This window comes from Lutzomyia longipalpis, chromosome 1 (assembly GCF_024334085.1).
Source record: "Lutzomyia longipalpis isolate SR_M1_2022 chromosome 1, ASM2433408v1".
Taxonomy (NCBI): Eukaryota; Metazoa; Arthropoda; class Insecta; order Diptera; family Psychodidae; genus Lutzomyia; species Lutzomyia longipalpis.
Window position 1 is genome coordinate 9,797,687 of NC_074707.1, and position 18,928 is coordinate 9,816,614.

Here is an 18,928-nt window from a genome sequence, read left to right on the forward strand (position 1 = left end):
TGAAAATTATGTTGAAATCTTTATTTTTCTTATTGTTTTTCTCAAAATGTTTTTAATTGAATAAAAAGAAATATTTATGATGATACTTTTTATGCAAGATAATTCCGGAAAATATTTTAACATTTTGTGGGATCAGGAATTTTATTTGATTAGCCCTTGGAGGATTTTTCTGGACAATGAGGTCAATTTAATTTTTTAAATCGTCAAAAGAAGTACATATAAGAAGTTGAAAATATTTTTTTTTTTTTATAATAAATTAGATTTTTCTACATAGAAATTCTTCTAAAACAACTTGCTCATATTCAAATAATAATTTTAATACATTTAAATCCCATTTAAATTAGTTTTTGATTAAAAATCATTGATTTTTCATCTTTTTGACCTTTTATTGACCTTTACTGACGATATTCTAACGTTTACTTAAAAAATTGAATCAAAGCGAAAAAATTGAAGTAAAGTAAGAAAAAAACGTCTTTTAATAGCTTTTTAATCATCTATACAAATAGATTTGAAATGTTTTAATGATTAAAAGTTTGATTTCTGCAAAATTACTAAAAATGCCTCAATTTTTACAGACTATACTTATCAAATAATAACGTTATAATGATATTAGAATTTAGAAAGCTAATGACTAAATTCTGACCATTTTTGAAAATAATCTAACGTTATTACAACTTTAATAAATAGTCAGAAAAGTCAAAATTATTCGGTGTTAGCTGGGAGATAAGTTAAATTACTTCAAATTCGTTGAAGGAAAACTTGGAAAAATATTTTATTTTTGAGAGAAAATTAAGTTCTAAGTTTGAGGTTAGAAATACCGGACCCTCCAGAGTTAAATAAGATTTTACCCCGACGAGGAATTTCCTATTCGGATAACTGATTAAACGGTTAAACGAATGTAAATATGATCATTTATCCTTTTGAGAAAGTTTGCCAAGGATCTATGGATCAGCCCAAACAAATCTTTACAATTTTAGTCAGAGCTTTCGACGGTGAAGTTTAATCTTAAACCGTTTAACCTTTTCGCGTTCTTTAAGTTACACGTAGAGCTAAACGTGAAACATTCTATTTTCCCGAATTTTGTTAATTTAATTGTCTTTCTGAGTTAAAAATGCATTGAATTCATGCAGAAAAAAGGCCAAAGAAGATGTCCTAACTGAGAAATGTCTTCTGAGAGCATCAATGATAAAAAGAGCGCATGTTTCAATGTTTCACGTGGAAGTAAAAGGGTTAAATAATTAACAAGAAGTGTTTATCTGAATCGGAAATATTCTACTTATTCGTTAAGATTCGGATGATTTGCCAAGAATTTAAAAAAAATATTCGGCAGATAAAAACCTCATTAATCGATACGAATTTACTCTTACGATTTTGGAATTCGGTCAATTTTCATTGTTAGGGGAGTCAGACGCGGAATCTGACCTTTTTTGAAATTCTTCGTTTATTATTTTTGCGACGTTTCGGAACCTCATTTTTCCTTCCTCAGGCCTGCAATTACATTGAAGACAACAAGGAAACCCTCTAAAAATTCCCCATAATTTCTCTAAAATTGTAAACAAATTAATCTCAATAACAAAACTGTAAAAACGCCTTGACTAGATTTGTATAAAATCATTAGAATTTTCTTTATATTAGTTGTTTAAAAAATATTTTAAAGTGTTGTAAATTATGTAAATTTAAAAATATTGTCTATAATGTAATTGCAGGCCTGAGGAAGGAGAAATAAAGCTCCGAAAAAAATAATAAACGAGGGATTTAAAAAAAAGGTCAAATTCCGCGTTTTACTTTTACGGTTTTAGAAAATTTTTAAAGTTAATTTTGGTATCTTATCTAAAAATTATATTTTGAGAAATTTTGTGTCTATTAAATTTAATCGTTTAACAAACTGAATAATTTTGTTTGATCGTAATAGCTGTATTATTCGGTTAATCAATAAGAATTTACTTTTATGGTTTTAGACAATATTTTTTAAATTAAATTTGATGAGATTATCTTATCTTTAAAAAATATTTTTGAGAAATTTTGTATCTATTAAATAGTTTAATCGTTTTAACAGATTAAATTTTTTTTTTATCGTAATAGATTTATTATTCGATTAATTAACAATTTAACCAATCAAATACTAATGTTTAATCTTAATTGACTAATTCGTCGGATAATTAAACAAATTATTCGATTTATTTGATTTTTTTTTAAATCCTAATTCATCGTAACACTGAAATCCACAAGGAAATTTATTAATAGGGAAACGTGGCCCATTTCGGACTTTTTAATGCCTTTTTTTCAATCCGCTATTACTTCAAACTGATAAAACTTTAAATGTAGAAAGTTATGGGAGTTAAAAGAGCATTAAATGAGCTTTAAAATGGTACCAAATTTAAAAATATTGCTTTTTATTTTATACCCAGCTAACACATAATAACTTTGACTTTACTTACTATTTATTAACGTTATAATAACGTTAGATTATCGTCAAAAATGGTCATAATTTAGTCATTAGCTTACTAAATTCTAACGTCAGAATAACGTTATTATTTGGTAAGTAAAGTCAGTAAAAATTGAGGCATTTTTAGTCATTTTGCAGAAATCAAAGTTTTAGTCATTAAAACATTACAAATCTATTTGTAGATGACCAAAAAGCTATTAAAAGACGTTTTTGCTTTATTTACTTCATTTTTTTCGCATAAATTCATTTTTTTGTGTAAACGTTGGAATATCGTCAGAAATAAGTCATTAAAGGTCAGTAAGATGAAAAATCAATCATTTTTTCTATCATCAAAAACTAATTAAAATGGCATATAAATGCATTAAAATGATTGTTTGAAAGAGAGCAAATAGTTTTAGAAGCTTTTTTGGGCAGAAAAATCTCATTTATTATAAGAAAATATACTTTCAATTTCTTCCTTGAGAACGTCAGTATACCGTAAGAAAGCACAAAATTTCTGACCCTCCATCAACTTTGGCCAAAATTCCTGCCGCAATCTCAACGTCAGAATACCGTAAGTATACTTACCCTCCACCAACCTTTGGTGTTGAGGGAGAGACAGAAAGAGAAAGACTGCGTAGGATATTTCTTTTTTGTATTTCTGCACTCTTCTTTTGACCTTTGACAGGCGTTTGTTTTGGTTTAGGTTTTTCACGATTTTCTCGAATAAATCAATAAAAATGAGCAAAATGATCAATGGAATCGTTAAGGGAGATCATAATGAGGGTGCGCCAGGTCTTGTTCATTAAGAAATACGTCATTTATTGCCGCAATTTGAGTATTTCGCGCATGTCATATAACTATAGGGAAGAATGCTTATGCGGGTGACCAAGATTGTGCGTAGGTGTCTTGGAAGACCTTTTCAGAAATTCCCTAAGGAAAAACGAGCGTTCAAAAAGGGACATCCGAACGTAAGGAAATCCGCATAGAATTTCTTAAGATTCAAATGTAAACCTATCGCGTGCACAAAATTAAGAATAATTAATCTGTTTTCTTTTCAATAAAAAAGATCACAAAAATATTTTTTTCTATTAGACCCATAAAATCATTTGATAGAAATGATTTTTATCAATTTATGGCAATATTTTCCTACAGTTTATTTTAAGCTTTTTTTCTAGAATAAGAGAAAAAATACATTATGGGCATATAATATGTATTGCATAAACTTTAATTGCCAAATCTTACATTTTTCTTTTCAAAATAAATATTTAAGGTCCTTAAAAACCCTAAACTATTCCCAGGTAGTCAATTTAATTGCCCTTGCTTTGCAGTTTACAAGGGTTGATCTCCTTATCTCTTAAATGTTTATTGCAGGCTTGCAGGTCATAATCCGTATAAGACAAAATGTATTAGGCTGAGTTTTCATTTTAGGTACATACTTTTAAAGAAATACTTCTGAGAAAATAGGTTCAGGTAAAAACTTATTTTGCTTGAAGATTAAACAATATTTAATTTGATCGCATTTAATATGTTTTCGTTTTACCTAAAATAATTTAATGATGCACACTTTACTTTTTGATTTGATTCGATAATATACGAAATCTATTCAAAAGTATAATAAAGTTTATTAGAAAAAAAAAATTTTTTTCCTCTACATTTTATATCATTTATCTGTTCATTTTAACGTTTCGGTCAAATACAATATATGTTACAAAAATTTTCAAGCTACGAGATATGGCGTAGATTTAAGTATCCGGGAGTATCAATAATTTTTATCGCGAAATTCAGGATATTTAATTGCTTTTGAATAAAGCCGGGTCAGCATTTTAAGCAATAGGAAGGATGTCTAAGACATTTTAAATAAGTAGTAAAGACAAAGTCTATTTTCCATCATCAGAAATATTTCAAAAATTTTTATAAAAAATAATTAATTTTTAATGAAAGGTCCATTTTAGGTTCTTTTTGACTTATTTGCGACGGTAAAGTATTTCGGCATATAAATTTGAGATATAGGAAATTTCGAAAAAAAATTATAAATATTCCTTGTAAAATATACCATATTAATAAATATGGTAGGTATATTGGTAGGGAAATAGAGAAGACACCATTATCCTATGCTACCATGTATGCTAGAGAGAGAAATATGTTTGGGAAATTTTTTTTGAGATGCCATGTCAAAAATTTCCCCTTTTGGTCTCAAATTTTAAAGGTCAGTAGAACGTAAGAAAAAGGTCAGAAATTTCTTCCAATAACGTTATTCTGACGGTGTACTGACTTTCAACGTGGGTCTTTTTTATTCCCCATTATCACGTAAAACGACTTATTTTTGACGAATAATCAACGTTATTCTAACGATCATTTTCGGCACATTAGACCTTATAATGACCTTTGGTGCCGGCTGGGTACTATTATTTCTCACTATGCGTGGACCTTTGGAGGTGTGAATTGGTCCACGTTCCCCTAAAGAAATATTCTTTAAAATATTTTTGGGATTTTGTGCATAACATCCTTACTTTCTTATAGTAATTTAAATAATTTATTCCTAACTAAATTATTTGCACATAAATGTGTTTTGTAAATTAAACCTAAAAATTTGTCTGTACAAAAGCTACTAACTACATATTCTCTCACCTTTTCACCGCATATATTCAAAGACTTTAGGGTAAAGTGCAGAAAGGAAATAAATGAGATACCACAGAATGTTATGCGAAAGGTATGAGAGGAATTATCTTGCTGTGAAAAGTTCAACCATATATACATGAATGATGTTAAGTAGTTTCATTAGGAATTTTCAGGAATTGTGTATATTGCATACGTTGTAGTGCTATATATAAAATTTTGCAAATATATATGTGAGAAATATATGTGTGGCAAGAAAAAACACACAAAGGGGAAAATTTATGTTGAATTTATACAGGACCAAAAAAAGAAGAAAAAAAGTCTGTGTAAGATGGTGAAGGAATAACAAGGAGTATAGGGGAGACCGGGGTAAAATAAGTCAATTTACATAAATCCTTATCTGCAGGATTCCCCAAAGGCTAGAGAATTTCCTCGATAAGTCATTCTTATAGGAAATTTCCTGGCCTACAACTTCGTCTCAGACCATTTTTCTCTATCTCCACGGGAAATATGAGTTTTCGAGCTTTTCCTGAACCCTTCCGCTTCTGACTTTTTTTAAACGCGGCGGGTTGACCCGATCTACCCCAAGGGGTATGTTTTGATTCAAAAAATTGTAGAGAAAAATCATTAAAAGTTATTGAAGAATACACCTTGGCAACGTTTTCTGCACTAATCCACCTAGTGAGAAAAATTATCAGATTGGAAAATTGCTGAAGGAAAAGCTCGGAAAACGCGTTTTTCTCAATACGCAAAAGTTTGGGAAATGGGCCAAAAATCTATTTTCATTTTTAACTCCCAAAGTACTGATCGGATAACCTCCAAATTACTGTCAAAAATCGTAGGTGTATAGGGCTTTCCACCCTAATTTTTTCCGATTTATAACTTGGGAGAAATTTGCATTTGAAAATTCGAAAATGACTTTTTTTACCCCGGTCTCCCCTAAGTAAAAAAAAAATTGTAGAGGAGTCATTAATTGACGAAAAATTCAAATTTTTCTGTTTCCACTCATACTTTCTCCCCCCCTCCCCAATTCTCTTTGGCTAAATAGCATTTTTTGAGCAATTAATTACCGGGCGTGTAGCGTGCTGAATATTTCTCTCTCATCTCTTCTACTTTCCACCACGACGCAAGGAGATGGGGGTTGTGGGGAAAAAATGAGGGGGTGGAAGTAAAAGTGGACGCTCAATGCTCGATTTCGTTTTGCTTGAGTGATTGATGATGGGGAAGGTGTTGTTGAATGTGAAAAATTGCGTCTAATTAAATTGTTTTTAACACTCTGTCTACAAGCTCCATAAACTTTTGAGTGACTCCCGTTCAACTATAAAGAGACTTTGATTGCTGCGAAAGTCACACGGAAGATGAAGCTTCTCATTATTTGTCAAAGAGAGAGAAGTTTTAATAGAGTTGCCAGTTAAGTCTCACACAGAGTAAAATACGGGAAAGGAGATATAGAGAGAGACACAAAACTTTGGTTTTAAGTGTCTTCTTGGGCTTTTTTGGGGTGGAAAATGACTTTTTAAATAGGAAAACTTTGTATTTGTATTTTGTCAAAATGATGGGGGGGTGTGGAAATATTTACATTGGGCGTCAATATGCGGATGGAAACAATACCTTAAAAGCCAATATTAAAAAGAAAAAATAAGAAATTGCGGGATATTCTTTTATAGAAGGTAATAATAACAAGATGAAAAAAAGTATAAAAAGCTTAAGAATTTTGTGGTAAAAGAAATTGGAAATAAAAAGGGCAAAAATATGTCAAGTCATGTCAAATTATTACAATTTTTCCATTTTCCCTACAATATCCTCTTTTACCATTTCCATCCAATTCCACCGCTATACGAAGAAAATACGCGTAACTTTCTTTTTGGGAGGGGAAAGAGGGGTGAAGAAGTCGTTAAGAATTGAAGTTAATGGCATAGGCGTGTGAGTTAGATGGAACTTGAATCAAAAGCATATAATACACATGATATGTTCCATGGAAGATATGAAAAGAGAGAGATGGAGAAATTATTAAGAATGCGACATTATCATATTTGAATATTTATCAGAATGTGGTGGAATTCCATTGATTCAAATTCACTCGCGAAGCTTTATTATACATATATATTTTTTTTGTTGAAGAACGAAGAATGGTAAATAGAATGACAAAAAAATACTCATTGAGAAAAACTCTTGATAAAAAGGAAAATCTTATCAAATAGACATAAAAAAGTGCCACACATAATATGAAGAAGAAAAGTTCATTATATATGGAGAAAAAAAAGCTACAAAAGCGGGGGTGGGAGCTTTAGAGCCACCACCAAAAAAAAAGAAGAAAAGGAAGAATTGAGAAGACAGACAATGAGAGCCCAAACTCACGGTTAATTGAAGAAAATTCGTCAATGAAGGCAAATAATTGGAATATTTTTTTTTATTATTATTCCGCAAGTGCTCAATATTGCTGAAAGGAAGAAAAAATCAAATTCATCTCCTTTCGGACATTTTTCAAGAAAGGAAGAAGAGAAAAAAAAAAGATGATTGGAGTCGCAATTCACAAAGATAACGCACTCAATTTAATTTAATCTCACAGTGAGCCTCATTCTTATTCAAACACCTTTGGGGATTCATTTAATGAAGCTGTTTGCGTGGGAATTTAGACCTGGAAAATGAGAAGAAATGTACCTACATACCGTTTTTTCTTCACTCTCTGTTTTTTCGAACATTGATGAGTCAATTGCAAAATAAGGATAATTGGATTTAAAATTAAATGTTGGTGGAGACAAATTAAAAAATATATATATTCTCTTTCCTTTCGGAGCTTTCGCAGAAAAAAAGCTCAAGGAAACAATTAGGAATTCTCTTTTGAGCTTGTTTTATTAGTTTAATTATCCGCCTAACGGTGAGATTTTTGGGGATTAAAATATGTTCTCATAAATTGCACGAAGGATTATTTGTCTTAAGGGTTGTTTATGTTGATGAGAAATATTTTTAAATATTCGGATTTTATGCAGAAAAAACATTGAAATCGTTTTTGCCGCCAAATCTGTCCTCTTCCCCACATTCCCTGTTTTCACCACTCATATTCACCACCATGCTATGAATGCGCGCCAAATTAAAATTATATTACACAAAATTCCGGCTCAACTAGAAAGGCGTTAATTCGTCAAAAAATCATTGATTTTTGTCAGAAATTATGAAATTATCGATATTTTTCAATTCCTTTCGATTTGATAATTTACAAACAATCAACTTAATTGAAACACATCACAAATATTCACCAGATGAATGCCCATTAATTTGCGAATTTTGTCAACTATCGTTGCTTTCGCATAGAAGCGCATTAAAATGGAGAACATAAATTCCGGGGGAGTTTAGTATATAATAGCATTTTGCAGAGTACTATGTACAAAATTTGTTGAAAATAATTACGCATAAATCATTTATTTATGTGTAATTAAGCATACCCCCGGTACCATTGAATAGCGGGCGTTTAATATCAAATCAACATGAGATAATAATGTATTCACAAATAAAATCCATCGAGCGCGATTGTGGCGCGAAGAAAATTCACAAGATTTAAATTTGATGAAAATCGGTGTGATGAAGGAGCTTTGCGCACCATGAGAAAAGCTCTCTCTCTGCATTCATCGGCGGTGCTCCTTCGTAAAGCAAAAAGCCCTTTGACTTTTCAGCATTAATTTCACTTCCTCATTTAGAACGCTTTAAGGGAAGAGAGAGAGAGGGAATGTGTGGGAAATTCAACATAAAGACGTTATTCCAAAAGCAGAAACCACCAACTAAATTTTACTCAAATACAAATGATTTATTTAATCACATATATAGCATTACCATGTACATAAATTGCAAAAGGAAAATCAGAAAAGAAAATTCTACTGATTATTTGCTGAGGAATTGAATAAGATAAATGTTTGAATAAAAATGAGAGGTTTGATGTGCGTATACAAAGAAATTCCATCGAACGTGATTGCCATTGGCAGATGAGCGAGAGAGAGTAGAAAAAGAAAACATTAAGGACGATACAAGGAGAAAAGAAATACAAAGCAAAGAAATTAAAAAAAATGTATTTTAAGGAATTTAATTTAAGGAATCATTGACAACCGCAAAGAGAGAAAAGCTTACAAGTCGAATAGTTCTTAGTTTAATAATAGAATAAAAAATGCAAAGAAAAAGTTCTATTTTGTTAAAAGAGAATGCAATTCCAGATTGAATATTTAGGTGATGACTTTTTTAATTGAATTGGGACTTAATTTAAATTACAAATTAAGTTCTGCAAAATATATAGCCCAGTGTTGAAGGATTTTGTGGACAATTGTTAACGAGTTGTGGTTTCTAGAAATAAATGAGAAGTTCTATTTTTACGTAGAATTGGGGGAAAATTTACAGTTCTGCTGTTGAAAAGTTACGAATAATTAAATTAGGAACATGAAAATTCGAAAAGAATCTTTTGACGTTATTTTAAATAATATTTCGTATTTTTTGTGATTTTCTGGAGAAATATTTATGATATAGGAAAGAAACGCGTCCAAGAAAAGCTTAAATTCTTGATTTAAAAAAATCAATACAATCCTAGATCTGATATTCAAAGGTATTCAAATTAGAAAAGTATTAACGGCTTTAAATTGTTGTGTGCTGAATTTCCTCGGAAAAGCGTCCAGGGGCTGTATTCTCTAAGAGTGAAAAACTCTCGTGATAAACTCCCGAAGGCTTTTTGCAGGAAAACAGTGAGGAAAAACTTCACGTGAGCATGATCCTCTAAGAAAAATAATGCATCCTTGATAAACTATCGTAAGATTTTCCCGGTTTTCACGTTTCTTTTAAAGCGCTAAAGCCTTCAGGAGTTTATCACGGGAGTTTTTCACTCTTAGAGAATTCATGCCCAGGAAGAAAAAAAAGCAACGTTTTTTGCAATCAGCGATTTTTCGAATAATTTTTATTCGAAACGAGGAAATTCACAACACTTGAATAAATTTTTAAAAATATCAAGGAAAGTTTTAAGTCTAGTGAAAGATCACAAATGAAGGACAAATTAATATTTCGATCCTTGAAATTTCTTTATTCAAGTCAAATTTTAAGATAACTGACAGTTCTAATTTTAAAAAAATTCTATCGATTTTAAAATTTCTTTTAAGTTGGAAATTTTAAGATCTTTTTGGTCGTAAAATAGAATGAATTTCGTATTTATTAGCCAAGACACATTTTGTGCTATAAAAAATTCTCTTCTCATTGAATTTTCACTCAAAGCTGCTGCTCTAAATCATGAATATTCGTCCACAAAAGCTCTAAATATTTAATCAGGAAATGCATTAATATTTTATTTCTCTATCAATGTTTAATCTCTAGTCGTTTTAATGTGAAAGAAGAAATGCAAAAAGGACACAGAAGGACACTCAACGTCCTGCTTAAAAAAAAACTAATGAAATACGTGTGTTCAGGAATAACACAGGAGCAAGTGAAAATAATAATAAAAAATACAAAAAATAAACAATTTAAAAAAAAATCAGGAGAAGGTAAATTATGTATTTAGCATTTAAGAGCAAACGTTAGTGTTAAAGAGAGAGGAATTTGAAAAGGAAAAAAAAGAGCGAGTAAATATGCGAAAATGGTGCTAACATCAATAACAACATTTAATCCTTAGGCACACACGGCAGGAAAGAACAATCGCGCGTCCTCTCACTGAAAAAAAAATCTTTTTTTTTATCGTTGTGTCCCAAATTCAGCACAACACACCACCACTTGGTTGCCCAATTTGTAATTCCTTGCTGTTTGTGTTTATCTTATGAAGGAAAATCTGAGTGGGAGGGAGTGAGATGGTGGAAATTTGAATATGAAATGCAAATAAACTGCAGAAGAGCTTTTCCATCGTGTTTCTGTTTTTTTTATGCGCACTGCAAATGAGTTATATATTTAATATATATTTTTTCTGTCACATTTAATTTAATGTTTGTTTTTGCTTTGAAAAGAAAGAAAATTTAAATAAATAAAAAAGTAACTATGGACGCGTTAAAGTTGTCAAGAACATACATTACACATTATATATTTAATACTGTAACAGATAAGATTAATGGACGGAAGAAAAAAAAGGGGCAAAAGGATAATATAACAGAGGGAGACGAGAGTTATGGAGTAAAAAATGTTAGGAAGTAATGAGAATTTATGAAAATGTCTAAAAAGATGTTGAAATAAAGATAAAAAAAAATGTTGTAACAGAGAATCATAACATGACAAAGATGAAAGAATAAAGACGAGAGAGATTTTTAAATATTTTATTTTTAATACCTCTTCCACCCATCTACCCACGCCGTGGGGAAAAGGAAACGAAACCGCGCGTTTTTTCCCACATTTTATATGATAATTATATTCAAACATCCGTCCTCTGCAGAGAAAAAAAAAGCAAAAATATGGTGAATTTCGCTCTCATCTTGCAGTTCATGGATAAGAGAGAGGTAAGAGTTTTGTTTGCATGATGACAATGTTTATTCTTAAATAGTTAGTTAACCTCTTGAACATATTGTAGAATCTTTTTATGAGATTTTGGATTGAATTTAGTAAAAAATATTCTATTTCCTGTTGTTTTTATCTCAAAAAAAATTTTTAAAGAATCTGAAAATTATCAAATTAAGAAAAACTTTTTTTTTTAACATAATCAACTTGTCGTAGTTCAAAAAAACGAATTTATCAAATTAATTCAATCAGCTACAGTACTCATAATCATATCAAAGTTCTAAAGAAAACTGCAAAAAAAACTTTTGGGGAATTCAAACTGATAATCCTTAATTTTTTTAAAACTTTTTTGACTCACACTTTTAGATTATTTTTTGAGTCATTTAATTCGTATAAAAAGCATTAGTTTATGGAAAGAACATTTAGTTTCTTACCAGTCGTCAGTGGAGAAACATTAAAATTCAGTGAAAATTTTGTAAGTGGAAGAGTCGCAAAAATGAATCTTTGGAGGTGATTTCCTTGATTTTTTATTAGTGCAGAATTAGTTTAGTTTGTAATGAAGTTTTTTTTTCAAAGGTGTTGTTTATTCCTCCTTCTCGTTCTTACGGAAAATACTTTGGCGCAGGATATATTGTGTTACGATTATTACCCAGATTATGTGGTTGGATTTAACATTACCAACGCAAAAGGCCGAACAAAATTAAGTAAATCTTGTTCTATGGATTTGTCTGAAACATCGTACAAACATGAAAATCATACAGGAGATGCCGAAAAAATATCCAATCTATACATTGGTCATGCACCGAATGGATATATTTCTCAAAAATTACTTGAAAAATTACCAGGACTGCAATATTTGTCCGTATTTTATTCGAACATGGAGAACAGTGGAAAATTGTCCCATAAAAATATTAAAGGCATATCTTTTGGATCCTCTACGATGGATCCAATCAACAAGTATACTTTTCGGAATTTTCCAGCATTAAATCTAATTACACTGTATAAAAACAAAAAAATCGTCGTGGAGAAGGGAGCTTTTTCCAATCTAAAAAAAATGAAAAAAATTGAAATAAGCTCTACGTCTGAGTTAATTATACAAGAAAATGCTTTTAAAGATCTAAATGTTAATAAATTAGATCTTAGCTACAATCGTATTGAAGAATTGGATTTGAATGACTTTAAGACAATTTCTGGCTTAGAGAGTTTCGTGTTAAGAAAATGTGGCTTGAAAAAGTTACATTCAGCAGATAATTTTTTGTCAACCATCTCTTATTTTATTCTACGCGAAAATCAATTAGAATCTTTGGACTTAACTGCAATTGAAGTTCATATATTAGATGTAGCTGAAAATAAATTGAAAAATCTCATGATAGGCAAAAATTGTCAAGATTTACAACTTTCCTTCAATCAAATAAGCAATATATCACTCAAAAATTCCTTTTCAACACTAAAAATAATTTTCATGAATGATAATCTCTTAGGGGATAATCTCCACGAAATCTGTGAGTGTATTAACGTGGAGTATCTAAACTTAAGAAGGAATAAAATTAGTGAAATCGGTTCTTGTTTCTCCAATATGAAAAACTTGAAGGAAGTTGATCTTCATGGAAATGATATTTCTATAATTTACCCAGACAGTTTTCATCCAGAAAACAATATTATATCTCTTGATCTTTCAGGCAATAAATTAGAATATTTCCTCGAAGATTCAATGAAAAATTTTCCAAAAATGCAGCATATCAATTTAAATAATAATAAAATTTTTGCCCTGTATGACGATCCAAAGCATTTCATGCCAGCTTTAAAAGAAATTGAGTTACTTGGAAACAATTTTGAATGCTCTGAGCTCAAGAAAGTCTGGAAAAAATTAAAGAGACAAGGAGTTGAAATTTCTAGCCTAAGTGAAATTCAATGTAAAGATCTTTCAACAGATACTAAGATTGCTAATCTTCATAATAAAATATCTCTATTTTTAGTTAAAATGAACAAAATACAAAACTCTTTCTCTACTATAAAAGAAAAGCAGAACACACTTGAAATTGATATAAGATTAGTAAAAGAGTCCGTAAAAGAAAGTGTCGAAAAATGTGAAAATTTTCAAGTACAAGATGAAAATAAAACAAATTCCATTGAAAATGAACTCAAATCATTAAAAGAGAATGCCGAAAAATATGAAAATTCTCAGAAAAACTACGAAAATAAAATAAATTTTATCGAAAAGGAATTAAAATCAGTAAAAGAAACTTCAGTAAAATTTGAAAATGCTCTATTAGACAAAAACAAGAAAATAACCTTATTAGAGAGCTATATAAATTCAGTAAATGAAACTATCGAGAAAATTAATTATAATTTCATACAAAAGTCGAATGACTTGGAAAAGCGATTTTAGTAAAAGATGAAAAAGACAAAAATAAAACAAATTCAATTGAAGAGGAATTAAAATTAGGTAATAAAAGAAAATGTCACAATATTCGAAGATACGCAAGAAAAACGGAATGTAGGGACCCTAATTCGTGCTCATCCCAAGTTTGAGCCCGATCTGACGACTTTGCATTTTTGAGTGTACACAGAAGCTGTGCTTCTTTGAAGAAAGAATCACAGCTAAAAAATGTGAAAATAAAATCACTTGAGAGCTACATAAATTCAGTAAATAAAACTATCGCTGAGTTTGTAAAAGGTATTGATAAACGTATTGGAGAAACTTATTTCTGATAATCAAAATCGAACCTTGTTTGGTATAATCCATTGTCAAAGGAATCCAAGGGTTATTTAAAAATGAAACAGTAGGAGAAAACAAATCTTAAGTATTTTAAAATAAATAATAATTTCATCGAAAAATCTGCAAAATTTATATAAATGTGGGGAGATAAAATAGACTTCTAAGGGTTTATTCTCAGAGTTACTTTATTCCTGTATAATTAAAATGATTTTTTCAGTTGATCTTTTATTTGTTTCATGACACACTGGGATTTCCATCCCACATAAATATTGCTGAAAATACAACAACATAGAGGAACATGCGGTTAAATGGTGAATTTATGGAGATAATTTTTCCTGAGTTCCGTGTAAATATTTGAGTTTTCCCATGACGACTATCTTATAGGAAATTTTTTTGGCTACAACTTTGTCTCAGACGAATTCGGGTTCAATAGCATTTATATAAAACGCCCCGATTTATATAAAGTTATCTTTAGAAAGCGATATCTCCGGAACGGCTAGAGGATAGCGGGGCTAAAAAAGTCAACGAAAAATTTTCAAATGCCAATTTCTCCCAAGTTATAATTCGGACAGTTCGTAAGAATCTGAAATAACTATGGTGAGAAGCCCTACCAACCTTTAATAATTGACTGTAATTTGGAGATTATCAGATTAGTATTTTAGGAGTTAAAAAAAAATTGGGCTTTTTTCCCAAACTTTTGGGTAATGAGAAAAAATCGTTTTCCGATACTTTTCTTTTATCGATTTTCCAATCTGATAATTTTTCTCACTAACTGGGGTAATGTAGAAAACGACCTCCGCAGTAGCATGGTGGTATTGTCGATGCACTCATTTTTCGGTGTATTTGGTCTACCTCCGGGGAAGTTGTGGGTACAAGACCTGACGCTACCCATCATATTTTCTAACTTTTTGCGTAAAATATCGGGATTGTGAAAATTGCAAAATTCTCTGTTTTAGTGGTTATAAAAGTGAAATTCCTTGTAGCGGATTAACAGGTGAGAAGCTGAGCTATCAAATACAATCAATCAGATGGAAAATCTTTGCAAGTGACGGAAAATTCCGCCAATTTAATTCACTCCACCGATGACTAAATTTGTAAAGAAAATCAAAGTGAAAGAATTCAGAAAAACTTTAAAAAAAAGAAACTCATATTTCTTTGACAAAACTGTAAGGCAGAAAATTTCCTATAAGAATGAGCTATCCAGAAAAATTTTATGCCTCTGGGGAGTCCTGCAGATAAAGACTTATGCAAATTGACTATTTTTGCCCCGGTCTCCCCTACATATTTTTTTCTTTTTTTTTCTTTGAAAGATAATGAAGTCATCTATAATACTGGTTGTTCAAAAATTAGCACACAAAACCTTTTTTTGGGAATATATTTCCTTGTGTAAAAAATGTGCTTCTTATAAAAAATCTTTTTTGGGTACTATATCAATCATTCAAAATTAGGCTTTTTAAAGTCCTGGAAACCCTAAATCAGTTTTAAATAAATTTATAAACAAACATTAGAGCTCGTTTATGACACCATTTTACGTGACCAAAAATGGTAAAATAATCAGAGAAAAGAAAATACAATTAGCAAACCTAATCAATTTCTGTAGTTAAAAAAAAAAATTTATTGAATTAATTCAACTAGCAACGATACCGACAGTAACGAAAACTGCAACAAAAACTTGGGAAATTCTGGCTGATAATTTTAATCTTTTAACCTCTTATGACTGCATTTTGGGTTTTATTATGAATCATCCAATTCATATAAAATTGGTTTGTGCAAAGAACAATCAGTTTCTAGCAAATTATCAGTGGAGCAACATTGGAATTCTGTGAAAAGTTTATTAGTGATACAATTGAAAAAAATGATTATTTGGAGGTGATTTCTTGATTTTTTTTATTAATACAGATTCAGTTTAGTTTGTAATGGTTCTTTTTTTTTTCAAAGGTGTTGCCTATTCCTCTTCCTCGTCCTTATTAAGAAGACTTTAGGGCAGGATATTTTGTGTGATATATATGTAAAGGATTATTATGCTGGATTTAGTATTACCAACGCAAAAGGATATACAGAAGGTAGTCGAAAATGCTCTTTGGATCTTTCTAAAACCTCTGATAGACGTCAAAATCATACAGCAGACGCTGAAAAAATATCCAGCCTAATAATTGATCATGCACCGAGTGGATATATTTCTCAAAATTTACTTGACCAATTACCAAATCTACAGCTCTTAACCGTATTACATTCGAACGTAGATAACACCGGAAAATTATCCCATAAAAATATTAAAACGATTTTTATTGAGTCCTGTGCAATATATCCAATCAACAAGTATACCTTTCAGAATTTCCCTGTATTAACTGAAATCGCTATTTATGATATAATGTCTAAAGAAAATGAAGACAAAATTTTTATTTTGGAAGATGAAGCATTTTCCTCGTTGAAAAATCTCAGAAAAATTGAAATAATCATTGCACCTCATTTAAAAATAAAGGAAAATGCTTTTAAAAACCTCAATTTGACTAATTTGAATCTTAGTTTCGATTCCCTCAACGCATTAGATTCCAGTTTACTTAAAACAATTTCTAATTTAGAGATATTAAAGCTGAATTCTAACAATTTTAATGAACTTGATACCTCAGTTGATTCCTTCTCAAATGACGTAGAATCTTTGAACTTAACTTCCATTGAACTCAACACTTTAATCGCATCTAACAACAAACTAAAAAATCTCATAATAGGTAAAAACTGGAATGATTTGGATGTTTCTAATAATAAAATAAGTGAGATGTCTCTCAAAGATTCCTATTCAACACTAGAGCATATTAATTTAAACAATAATTTGTTGAAGAATAATCTTCGAGAAATCTGTCAGTGTGTTAATTTGGAGAAACTGTTCTTGAATAAGAACAATATTAGCGATATTGGATCTTGTTTCTTCAATATGAAAAAATTAAAGACAATTACTCTGAAGGGAAATGACATTTCTGTAATTTACCCAGATAGTTTCCATCCAGAAAACAACATTGAGTATCTTGATCTTTCGGACAATAAATTAGAATATTTCCTTAAAGATTCAATGAAAAATTTTCCAAAAATACAACATATTAATTTGAATGATAATAAAATTGTTGCCCTGTATGACGATCCAAAGCATTTCATGCCAGCTTTAAATGAAATTGAGATACTTGGAAACAATTTTGAATGCTCTGAGCTCAAGAAAGTCTGGATGAAATTAAATGAACAGAAAGTGAAAATTTTTGATCTAGATCTAATTCAATGTATAGATCTTATGACTGATCCTAAATTTTCTCTCCTCTTAAGTAAAACGATTTTTATAAATAACAATTTAAAGAAAATGCAAAATTCATTATCTACTGTAAAAGAAAAGCAGAACACACTCGAAATTTGCATAAAAATAGTAAATGAGTCGGTAAATAACAACACATTAATATTTAAAAATTTTCAAGCACAACATGAAAATAAAACAATTTTCATTGAAAATGAACTTAAATCATTAAAAGAAAATTCTCAAAAGGATTACGAAAATAAAACAAATTCAATTGAAGAAGAATTAAAAGCATTAAAAGATAATGCCATAAAATTAGAAGAATCTGTATCAGACAAAAACATGAAAATAAATTCACTTGAAAGTTACATAAATTCAGTAAATAATACAATCGCTGTGTATGTACATATGCTAGCGGAAGTTATTGAGAATTTACAGAATAATGTAACCTTTTTGGAGAAAAGTATTTCTGCTAATCAAAATCCAAGTATCTTTAGTATACTGGGCGATATTGCCAGAGTAATAAAAGGTTTTTTCAAAAATCAGACAGATGTTGAATACAAATCTCATGTATAAACATAATTTCTTTTAAATAAAAAATATGAAACATAAAAATATATAAATATTGTTTAAAAAAAGAATAATTATACGTAAAACAATTTTATTGGAATAAATAAAAATAAAAGTTACTTAAAAAAAAAAGTGTTTCATTACATAAATCCCCAAAAAGTCCTTTCTCTCCCTGAAGTGAAAATTAAAAATTTAAAAAAAATCCATCTCTTCGTCTGCCAGCATGATGTGAGCCAGCAGTGTGCGATGATGGCTGCAAGATAAAAAGTTGGATAACACAGAAATTGTTGTCTTAAACACAATCCTTTATTTCTTTTATATTTCTTTTTATTATAATAATTTTGTTTTATTATTCCTCATTCTGTCTTCTTATATTTAAAATGTAAACATTTTCATCTACGTGTGGTTGTTCCATCTCTCCACTTTCTCGCCATTTTAGCCCACTGTCGTGCGTCCCACCCACCTCGTGCCTCCACTCAAAAAAGGATGAGGAGGTAGTCGACAAGTTAATGGGCTTTTTTATTCCATCCTCCACCCACATTCATCCCCCTTTGCCTGCGAAATGTGTGTGTGTTTGTGTGTCTCTTACATCCGGATTATATGGAAAATTTATTCATTGCAAATATAGTTTTTTTTCCTCCTCAGCACCACCCGAAAAAAAAATGCGAGAGAAAAGGTTGAATGTACTCATTTTTTCCTATGTTTTTCACAAATGGTTCTTTTTGTCGTGCTGAATGAAATTGTGGGTGTGTGTGTTGTACAAAATGCTGTTAATATTTGTCCTTTTTATGGCTTCTTTTTCTCTCTTTTTTTTTTCACCACCCCTCCCTCATTTTGCCTGCACCTCATCCCCCCACACTCCCTTATTATTATTATC

General features: G+C 30.2%; 2 protein-coding genes across 2 annotated transcripts; both read left to right on the plus strand.

The window, feature by feature from the left end:
* Positions 1 to 4,834: 4,834 nt before the first annotated feature.
* On the plus strand, positions 4,835 to 15,548 carry LOC129789207 (protein artichoke-like). Its single transcript, XM_055825859.1, has 2 exons — positions 4,835 to 11,995; positions 12,062 to 15,548. Exons 1-2 carry the CDS (start codon positions 11,895 to 11,897, stop codon positions 13,872 to 13,874), a joined length of 1,914 nt encoding a protein of 637 aa, XP_055681834.1. The 5' UTR covers positions 4,835 to 11,894; the 3' UTR covers positions 13,875 to 15,548.
* A 69-nt stretch (positions 15,549 to 15,617) lies between these two features.
* Positions 15,618 to 18,165, plus strand: LOC129789198 (leucine-rich repeat and death domain-containing protein 1-like). Its single transcript, XM_055825850.1, has 2 exons — positions 15,618 to 16,073; positions 16,143 to 18,165. Exons 1-2 carry the CDS (start codon positions 16,060 to 16,062, stop codon positions 18,055 to 18,057), a joined length of 1,929 nt encoding a protein of 642 aa, XP_055681825.1. The 5' UTR covers positions 15,618 to 16,059; the 3' UTR covers positions 18,058 to 18,165.
* Positions 18,166 to 18,928: the final 763 nt, after the last annotated feature.

Bases quoted from the DNA above. Each gene is read 5' to 3' on its own strand.
- LOC129789207 (XM_055825859.1), top strand. From the start codon at position 11,895: ATGGAAAGAACATTTAGTTTCTTACCAGTCGTCAGTGGAGAAACATTA. The intron at 11,996-12,061 runs GTGATTTCCTTG...TTTTTTTCAAAG, and splicing joins GCAAAAATGAATCTTTGGAG to GTGTTGTTTATTCCTCCTTC.